The 10,708-nt window shown below is 43.2% G+C and overlaps 1 protein-coding gene across 1 annotated transcript in view; it reads right to left on the reverse strand.

Moving 5' to 3' along the window:
* The window catches only part of LOC127003902 (RNA-binding protein 25-like), a 32,247-nt gene extending 21,777 nt beyond the window's left edge, over positions 1-10,470 (reverse strand). The window contains exons 1-2 of the mRNA XM_050871007.1: positions 10,426-10,470; positions 852-1,937 (exon numbers count right to left, since the gene is read on the reverse strand). Of these exons, the coding sequence (XP_050726964.1) occupies positions 852-1,937; positions 10,426-10,470 (1,131 nt within the window). The remainder of the gene's footprint in view (positions 1-851; positions 1,938-10,425) is intronic.
* Between the last annotated feature and the right edge of the window lie 238 nt (positions 10,471-10,708).

Consider the following 10,708-nt stretch of genomic DNA (forward strand, 5'->3'; position numbering starts at 1 on the left):
TTCCCAACACTTTTCTCTCATTCCCTCCTCCCGGCATCCCTTTTTCGATTTCCTTCTTTTCCGAAACCCTCCCTCTACCCCATTTCCGACCATCTTCTTCCCAACGCCCTTTTCTCAGCATCATCCCCCTAACAACTTTTTCACAATCCACGTTTCCTAATAATTTTTCTCCAAGCGATCTATTTCTTACCATTTTTCTTTGTCCTTTTCTTATCATGTTTTCAAGTAGCCCGCTTCGTAAAACACTGCCTTGCATATAGGCGAGTTTTCATTCCCCTACCATCAGATCCTGACAAGTATATCACAGCGGTCTTTTTGGTATCACATTTTTCTTCCACTTCTTTATCTAAATCAGCTAATTTCGGCGAAGCTATTTTTTCGAATTAATGTGTTTCCCTTAATCTTCTCAACGTCAATTATCTCGTGTAAGTCTTGAAACCGGACCTCGTTTGCATGAGCAAGTATCCGGCCAACGAATGAACCGGCGGTCGTTATCTTCTTGCGTTCTTTCTTGCGTTCATTCTTGCGTTCATTCTTGCGTTCTTTCTTGCGTTCATTCTTGCGTTCATTCTTGCGTTCATTCTTGCGTTCATTCTTGCGTTCATTCTTGCGTTCATTTTTGCGTTCATTCTTGCGTTCATTCTTGCGTTCTTTCCTGCTTTCTTTCCTGCTTTCTTTCCTGCTTTCTTTCCTGCGTTCTTTCTTGCGTTCACTCTTGCGTTCTTTCTTGCGTTCATTCTTGCGTTCTTTCTTGCGTTCTTTCTTGCGTTCTTTCTTGCGTTCTTTCTTGCGTTCTTTCTTGCGTTCATTCTTGCGTTCATTCTTGCGTTCTTTCTTGTGTTCATTCTTGCGTTCTTCCTGCGTTCATTCTTGCGTTCATTCTTGCGTTCATTCTTGCGTTCATTCTTGTGTTCATTCTTGCGTTCTTTCCTGCGTTCATTCTTGCGTTCTTTCTTGCGTTCATTCTTGCGTTCATTCTTGCGTTCTTTCTTGCGTTCTTTTTTGCGTTCATTCTTGCGTTCTTTCCTGCGTTCTTTCCTGCGTTCTTTCCTGCGTTCATTCTTGCGTTCATTCTTGCGTTCATTCTTGCGTTCTTTCTTGCGTTCTTTCTTGCGTTCATTCTTGCGTTCATTCTTGCGTTCATTCTTGCGTTCATTCTTGCGTTCATTCTTGCGTTCTTTCTTGCGTTCTTTCTTGCGTTCTTTCTTGCGTTTATTCTTGCGTTTATTCTTGCGTTTATTCTTGCGTTCTTTCTTGCGTTCTTTCTTGCGTTCTTTCTTGCGTTCTTTCTTGCGTTCTTTCTTGCGTTTATTCTTGCGTTCTTTCTTGCGTTTATTCTTGCGTTCTTTCTTGCGTTCATTCTTGCGTTCATTCTTGCGTTCATTCTTGCGTTCATTCTTGCGTTCATTCTTGCGTTCTTTCTTGCGTTCTTTCTTGCGTTCTTTCTTGCGTTTATTCTTGCGTTTATTCTTGCGTTCTTTCTTGCGTTTATTCTTGCGTTTATTCTTGCGTTCTTTCTTGCGTTCTTTCTTGCGTTCTTTCTTGCGTTCTTTCTTGCGTTTATTCTTGCGTTTATTCTTGCGTTCATTCTTGCGTTCTTTCTTGCGTTCTTTCTTGCGTTCTTTCTTGCGTTCTTTCTTGCGTTTATTCTTGCGTTCTTTCTTGCGTTCATTCTTGCGTTTATTCTTGCGTTCTTTCTTGCGTTTATTCTTGCGTTCTTTCTTGCGTTTATTCTTGCGTTTATTCTTGCGTTCTTTCTTGCGTTTATTCTTGCGTTCATTCTTGCGTTTATTCTTGCGTTCATTCTTGCGTTCTTTCTTGCGTTCTTTCTTGCGTTCATTCTTGCGTTTATTCTTGCGTTCATTCTTGCGTTCTTTCTTGCGTTCTTTCTTGCGTTCATTCTTGCGTTCTTTCTTGCGTTCTTTCTTGCGTTCATTCTTGCGTTTATTCTTGCGTTTATTCTTGCGTTCTTTCTTGCGTTCATTCTTGCGTTCATTCTTGCGTTCTTTCTTCCGTTCTTTCTTCCGTTCTTTCTTGCGTTCTTTCTTGCGTTCTTTCTTGCGTTCTTTCTTCCGTTCTTTCTTCCGTTCTTTCTCGCATTCTTTCTTCCGTTCTTTCTTGCGTTCATTCTTGCGTTCATTCTTGCGTTCTTTCTTGCGTTCTTTCTTGCGTTCTTTCTTGCGTTCTTTCTTGCGTTCATTCTTGCGTTCATTCTTGCGTTCTTTCTTGCGTTCATTCTTGCGTTCATTCTTGCGTTCATTCTTGCGTTCATTCTTGCGTTCTTTCTTGCGTTCTTTCTTGCGTTCTTTCTTGCTTTTATTCTTGCGTTCATTCTTGCGTTCATTCTTGCGTTCTTTCTTGCGTTCTTTCTTGCGTTCTTTCTTGCGTTCATTAACTTTTGCGTTCTTTCTTGCGTTCATTAATTCTTGCGTTCATTTTTGCGTTCATTCTTGCGTTCTTTCTTGCGTTCTTTCTTGCGTTCATTCTTGCGTTCATTCTCGCGTTCTTTCCTGCGTTCTTTCCTGCGTTCTTTCTTGCGTTAATTCTTGCGTTAATTCTTGCGTTCATTCTTGCGTTCATTCTTGCGTTCATTCTTGCGTTCATTCTCGCGTTCTTTCTCGCGTTCATTCTCGCGTTCATTCTTGCGTTCATTCTTGCGTTCATTCTTGCGTTCTTTCTTGCGTTCTTTCTTGCGTTCATTCTTGCGTTCATTCTTGCGTTCATTCTTGCGTTCATTCTTGCGTTCATTCTTGCGTTCTTTCTTGCGTTCATTCTTGCGTTCATTCTTGCGTTCATTCTTGCGTTCATTCTTGCGTTCATTCTTGCGTTCATTCTTGCGTTCATTCTTGCGTTCATTCTTGCGTTCATTCTTGCGTTCTTTCTTGCGTTCTTTCTTGCGTTCATTCTTGCGTTCATTCTTGCGTTCATTCTTGCGTTCTTTCTTGCGTTCTTTCTTGCGTTCTTTCTTGCGTTCTTTCTTCCGTTCTTTCTTCCGTTCTTTCTTCCGTTCTTTCTTCCGTTCTTTCTTTCTTTCTTTCTTTCCATTATATTTGCTCTTGTTGCTTCTCAAGATTCTGTCCTTTATCAACATATACACAAGCGTACGTTTTCCTTTTCTTTTCGCTCTTATTTTTACTGCTTCTCGGAACACGCAGACATCAGCAAAACAGCAAAACAGGCAGCACTATCGTCCTCTTTTATATTTTGTTGTTATTGCTGCATCTGCTGCTTCATCACTTCCTTGGCCTCGTCGTCTTGTGTGTTCGCCATATCTATACTCGATATTTTTTTACGTGCCAGCCTATAGCGCCGTTAGGCCTTCTTGAGGGGCCTGGATGGTAGTCGGCCCCAGCACGTCATGGCGCAGGCAAGTGTTTCATAGTGGAGCCATCTTTTCTTGGCTCATGCTGCCCTCCAGCGCTCGTTCTTGATTCACTTGGACGGTTTCCTCTAGAGTCCGGGTTGATGGGTGGTCTTCAGGACAGCATGTGGGTAGTCTTAAGACACGTGTCGGTGACTGAAAAATCCCAGGTGGTAGCGGCGGATTCGAACCCCCGTCGTCCATCACGCGGTGAATGCGGGGCCCGCACGCTAACCGCTCAGCCACTGCCTACCCAAACGTGAGTATATTTACTTTGCAGTGACTAAATCATCATGCTCGCTACCTTTCCTTGTTAATCAAGTGCGCGTGCTCGCGCGCGCGCGCGTGTGTGTGTGTGTGTGTGTGTGTGTGTGTGTGTGTGTGTGTGTGTGTGTGTGTGTGTGTGTGTGTGTGTGTGTTCAATTTAGCCATGCAAGAGCCATGGAACCATACATTCTAAATCAATCTGCAGAAAACAGTAAATGAGAAAAAGCATCAGAAAGAGATTTTCTTACGTAACAGCATTGTTTTGTCCACTGCGACGCAGAGAGAGAAAAATAATCAACCTAGTCTTCACGAGAATGAGCCCAAGGAAAAAAATATGAAAGTGCTCAAAATAGAGGTCAGTTTCGAGTAGAGATTTGTCTTGATACTCCCCTCTTGAAAGAGGTGAAGTTGTCAGCAGGACGAAATACAGACGACGGAAGGCTGTTCCAGAGTTTACCACTGAAAGAGATGAAAGAATGAAGATGTACGTTGGTCAACTCTTGCATAAGGGATTTGGACAGTATAGGGATGGGCTAGAATTGAAAGTCGAGTGCAGCCTGGCTGCAGGAGAGGTGGAGGCATGCAGTTAGAAAGTTCAGAAGAGCAGTCAACATGAAAATATCGATATAAGATAGAAAGACAACACTGTGGCGGAATTACAGAGGCAGAAAACTGTCAGTAAGAGGAAGGGAGTTGATGAGACGAAGAGCCTTTGACTCTGCTCTGTTCCAACCGTTTTTTTGTATAAAACATCTCTTAACTATTTCTGTTACTTCAAGATATTAAAATAGTTATGGAACCAGTGCCACTTTTCAGTAGTTCTGTAAACACATAGCGATAAGACGTATTTAAATCAAAGCTGAATAAAGCCAATGTACATGCCAGTATCGTTCGTTGAATTAAAAAAAAATAAAGTTGGTATACAAATAATATTAAAGTTTCATATCGAACAGAGTGTGCGACCAATTGAAACGTTAGCTATTTTTTATGAATGAATATACACCAACTAGCTGCATAGTCTTCATAGAAGAAAGATACAGAAACAAGACACTGAATATTACATAGGATGATTCACCTCGTAAGATTTAATTGCCCAGAAAACACGTATTAATCACTTACAAAACATACAAAGCAGTCTTTGTGCAGTTCAGTCTTGGACACCGAATCGAGTCATAATGGTTCTAAGAGTCTAAGGGAATCTGTTTATTCAAATCAAATTAAAATAAGAAAAAATAACAGGTGAATACTCCTACAGGCGTGATGGACTATAATAGTGAGTGAGAAACGCAGCGCGCCCTCTGCATCAACCCGAGAGCTATCGTCATAAGAGAAGAAAGGTCTGTTAGGTGAGACAGGCACGGGCTAAAGAATAAAAGGCTAACAAAAATACAAGAGCCAATTTACCAAAGTAATGGAACATGGCACTGAAAACAAGGCATTACGATAAAAAGAATATTCATATCAACTGTGGCCTTTTAAAATAATCGATTGTATAGGAGCTCTATTGGGGCCCAACCAAAAAAAAAAAAGAAAAAAATAAGAGACAAGACATTACAATAAAAACACAACATTATGGCTGACAGTGATGGGAAGAGGGGAAAGCACGCCATTGTATTATAGCATTGGCAAGCTTCAACATCAACAAAAATAACAGCAACACAAACCCCACCGACGCGTCCCCGGCGGCTTCTCTTCCCCTCCGGTGCGGCCAGATTTAATTACGAAATGCAATAACATCATTTTGTGACAGAACTGTAGCACTGCCCTCATAATTACAATATGCAGGAATAGCATTTTTTGTTGTTTTTGTTGATGTTTGTTAGGTGAGTGTGACCTCGCGGGTGAATACATAAATAGACTGGAACATGAACACACCCAACAATGGTATAATGTAGTTAGGCTGACAGGCTGCACTAGACCAATGCGCGTAGGAGAGCTTACAGGGGCTATTTTGGGAGTGGTTATTACCGATGCCGACCAGGGACGCGGGATGTCTTTCTCGGGCATATGGTACTGAAACGCTTCTGATACAACAACCTCCAGGCTAAAACACAAGTAAAATAAAATAAAGCCTGATAAACGTTCCTAAAAAAAAATGCTTCAAAATAAAGTTTGGAAAATTACATTACACTGTGGTGACATACCTAAGCTATATTGACCTAAACTAACGACAAACTCAAACAAAATAACATCTTTTTAAACACTCCTCAAGAATGCATACTTCAAAATACCTTTGGAAAATTACATTACACCGTGGTGACTTACATAAGCTATATTGACCTAAACTAACGACAAACTCAAACAAAATAACATCTTTTTAAACACTCCTCAAGAATGCATACTTCAAAATACCTTTGGAAAATTACATTACACCACGACTTACCTAACAAAAGCTAAACTAACTTAACCGAGATTCTAGAAAAAATGTGCACCTCAGAACATCCATGAAGAGATATTTTGTGGAGACTGAACTTTTACTCCAGAGCCACCACTCCAACGCTCTCTCCGGGGTGACACTTATTGTAGCATCCCAACAAAGGAACAGAGGAGACGTAGATCAATGAACAGGAAATGTGGAAATATAAAAATGTCTCTCCTCTCCTCCTTTCAATTCACCTGTATTTCATCGTCGCCTCACAACCAAAACTAAACTCCAGGGAGAACGCCGTGCATTTACTTTCCTCTTGGGCTTACTTTCCTCTTGGCCTTACTTTCCTCTTGGCCTTACTTTCCTCTTGGACTTACTTTCCTCTTGGCCTTACTTTCCTCTTGGCCTTACTTTCCTCTTGGCCTTACTTTCCTCTTGGCCTTACTTTCCTCTTGGCCTTACTTTCTTCTTGGCCTTACTTTCCTCTTGGCCTTACTTTCCTCTTGGCCTTACTTTCCTCTTGGCCTTACTTTCCTCTTGGCCTTACTTTACTCTTGGCCTTACTTTCCTCTTGGCCTTACTTTCCTCTTGGCCTTACTTTCCTCTTGGCCTTACTTTCCTCTTGGCCTTACTTTCCTCTTGGCCTTACTTTCCTCTTGGCCTTACTTTCCTCTTGGCCTTACTTTCCTCTTGGGCTTATTTTCCTCTTGGCCTTACTTTCCTCTTGGCCTTACTTTCCTCTTGGGCTTATTTTCCTCTTGGGCTTACTTTCCTCTTGGCCTTACTTTCCTCTTGGCCTTACTTTCCTCTTGGCCTTACTTTCCTCTTGGCCTTACTTTCCTCTTGGCCTTACTTTCCTCTTGGCCTTACTTTCCTCTTGGCCTTACTTTCCTCTTGGCCTTACTTTCCTCTTGGCCTTACTTTCCTCTTGGCCTTACTTTCCTCTTGGCCTTACTTTCCTCTTGGCCTTACTTTCCTCTTGGCCTTACTTTCCTCTTGGCCTTACTTTCCTCTTGGCCTTACTTTCCTCTTGGCCTTACTTTTGATCACTGAAGGTTCCTCCTCCGCGTCTCATTATCACGTGCTATCCGCCGGTGAAGCTCACGACGTCACTCAAAATTTCCGCCTCCATACACGTAAATCCATTAAAGACATTTTTAGCATAACTTACGAACCATAGTACGAAATATGCCGCCCACTTCCAGGATATTAAAATTGTTAGCCTTCATGACACGAGGTTCAGTGTTCTGTATAGTGTCCACCAATTTTTTCTACCCTCACAGATGCTATCCATACACAGGGGTCTTGGAATATGCATCTCATGTGGGGAAGGGGGTTGGCTCCACACAGACAGCCCTGGTGGAAAGAGTAGTCAAAAGCTTTTCATCTCATCAACTCCCCTCATTTTACTGACAATATTCTACCCCTCAACTCCGACGCAATGTCGTCTCTTTATCTTCTATCGATATGTTCATGCTGACATCTTAACTTGCTAACTGCACGCCTCCACCCTCCCTTGACCCCAGTGCAAACAACTTTCTACCATCAGATAGCTCATCCCTATTCTTTCTAAATCCCTTGTGCAGGAGTTAACCATCGTTTTCATTCATTCATCCCTTTCCTTGATAAACTCTTGAACAGCCATTCTTCGTTTGTATACTTCCTACTGCCTACAACTTGAACTCTTTAAAGAGGGGAGCATCAAAACACCTCTCATCCGAAACCGACCCACTCTTTTGGCCACTCAATTTCTTATTTTATTTACAGGAACAGTGCTTCGCGGGCTTTTTTGGGGGGGAGGGGGTTGTTCTTTTTCCCTCCAGCTACTTCCGTTACTTTAAAAAAAAAAACTAAAAAAGGAAACCACAAGCAGCAGCACCAACATCATCATAACCGTCAGTAGCACAGATTGCACCATAACACTTATTCCACAAATAAATGCAAGGCTTTCTTACTGTGTCTGTGCAAGGTGTGGCTTCTGGACACCCACGGGAGGGGAAGTGATGGTTCGACAGAATATTAGTGTCATTCACCAATGGTCTAATTAAGTGTTTAACTCGTGGTCGACAGCCAGTACCATCTCCTAAAGTCTTGGAGACGCATATCGATGGATCTATGGTACGGCTCTCACACACCACACACCCCCTATCCTTTCTTGCTCAAAGGGGGAACAGTAACCGCTCTGGACAGAATTAAGACTTTGTGTGTGTGTGTGTGTGTGTGTGTGTGTGTGTGTGTGTGTGTGTGTGTGTGTGTGTGTGTGTGTGTGTGTGTGTGTGTGTGTGTGTGTGTGTGTGTGTGTGTGTGTGTGTGTGTGTGTGTGTGTGTGTGTGTGTGTGTGTGTGTGTGTGTGTGTGTGTGTGTGTGTGTGTGTGTGTGTGTGTGTGTGTGTGTGTGTGTGTGTGTGTGTGTCGGTGTGTGTCTATATATATATGTTTATATGTATGTATGTATGTATGTATATGAGTATGCATGTGTGTATGCAGATGTGTATGTAGTTGTGTATGTATGTATGTATGTATATATATGAGTATGCATGTGTGTATGCAGATGTGTATGTAGTTGTGTATGTATGTATGTATGTATATATATGAGTATGCATGTGTGTATGCAGATGTGTATGTAGTTGTGTATGTATGTATGTATGTATATATAACTGTATGTATGCCTGTTTGGGACGGGAGCATTTAAATAAAGACAGAACTAAATAGATAAGTAAATAGATAAATGCAAATCAGGCAGTACAGTGATATATAGATAGGTAGATAAGTAGAAACCCATATAAGAGATAAATGAATGGAAAGACATGCATTCATTGTATCACTTGCAGACTGAAAGGCCAGAGCACGCTTAACATCCGAGAGGCCTTGGGTTGGATGCCCGGAGGAGATGGAAACGGATTGGCAATTTTCCTTCATCCGTGCCTCTTCTTACTTAGCATTGAATGGGTACTGGGTGACAATCAGGGGTCGTGTCCCGCCTCCTAAGTGTGTGTGGATGTCCCAGTCTTACGTAAAGTTCCATGAATATGTAGCTTCAAGTTCAAAACGAGAAGGGTACCGGCTGGCTATCGCGAGTTCAGCATATGATCAGACCATGATGAAGCATAAAGTGTCAGTCCACGTACACAGGTATAGCACCGTTCCTCTCCGCCCCTTCACGATGGTAAGCACAACACCAACAACAGCTGCATAAAACAATAACACATCCAACTCGTCACAACACAAGTGCCCACTATCAAACACGACAAACATAATTAGACCTCAATGAGCACCAAAATAAAACGACGCAGAGCAACAAGAACACAATATATCGCAAAAGCAAACTATTGTGATACGTCAACGAACCATCATCCTTCCATTCACCTCATTTCTACTTAAAGAGTATTGATAAAGTGAATGTCATGAGTAAGAGATTGACGTGTTAAGCTGTATGGCCGAGACAGGAAATTACAACCCGGCCCGTCCCATAGGGGTTAAGCCCTAACCAAAACTATTGAGTGTTTGCGCTTATCCATTGTTACCCCTAAGAATAACACACATACCACCCTTTTGGCCTCTCCTTCCTTCCTCTCTTCACACACCCTGCCACAAGCAATCCCCCACAATGCAGCTTCAAAAAGTGTTTACAGCTGCATGCTGGACTTGGTTTTGGCGACGCCCAGCCTCCCATCCCAACAGTCAGGCTTGGCTTTAGTGCACCTGAAAGGGGCAATGTCTTTTTTATTTATTTTTTTATTTTTATTTAAACACATGTTCAGTACATTAGTACATGGCAATATTATTTTTCTAAGCTAAAGCTCCCCTGACTGTTGGGGAGCTATTTAAAAGCATCTGCCGAGGTTACAATTATATACATGTTTACAAATTATTTGCAAGCGTTTACATTTACGCTTTTTACGGTGGGTGTAGGAGTAGCCACCTGGGACGCAACCTTCATCTGCTGAGTGGACAGTTGTGTCACGTCCACATCAGCAGTGAGGTTGTTCCACCACACCACCGCTGCAATGGAGAAGGCACATTGGTGGGTGCTGGAGCGGGCCATTGGCACTTCCAGGAGGGAGGCGTTGCTCAGCACCGTTCTCGTGCTGCGCTCAGACCTCCTCCAGGTAGCCCTCAGGTCCGTTAGGTGGGGCACTAGGCCCACTTGTGCCTTGTGTAGCACCGTCAGGGCAGCGATGCGGTGACGGTGCTCTTGGCTGTCCAGCTGGTTCGTGGCTGCTCCTGCCCGTCACTCGTGTGGTTGTTGTTGTTGTTGTTGATGTTGTCGATGTTGTTGTCGCTGTGTCTCCCACTGGCTCGGTCGGTGGTGCTGGGTGCCGTTGATGAGGCGTTCAGCCCTCCTCTGCACCTTGTCTAGCAGGTTGAGGTGGCAGTGGGCACTGGCCATCCAGGTGAGCAGTGCATACTCCATCACTGTACAGACGTGCCTTATAGAGGGTGTTCAGGCCCTCAGCGTCAAGGAAGTTCTTCATGCGGCGCAGGAGGTTCACCTGGGAGGCTTTATGCGCCACCCTTTCAATATGACGGTCGAACCGCAGCTGAAAGTCCACCTCCATGCCCAGGATGTCAACGCTGGACTGCAGAGGGACGGTGTCGTTCCCAAATCTCAGTCTGCCGTGGAGTTGCCTCGCATCCTCCCCTGAACGTGATATTACCATGGCCTGTGTTTTGTCAGGGGCAAACCTGACTTGCCATCTCTTTCCCCAGGCC

This window comes from Eriocheir sinensis, chromosome 26 (genome assembly GCF_024679095.1).
Source record: "Eriocheir sinensis breed Jianghai 21 chromosome 26, ASM2467909v1, whole genome shotgun sequence".
Taxonomy (NCBI): Eukaryota; Metazoa; Arthropoda; class Malacostraca; order Decapoda; family Varunidae; genus Eriocheir; species Eriocheir sinensis.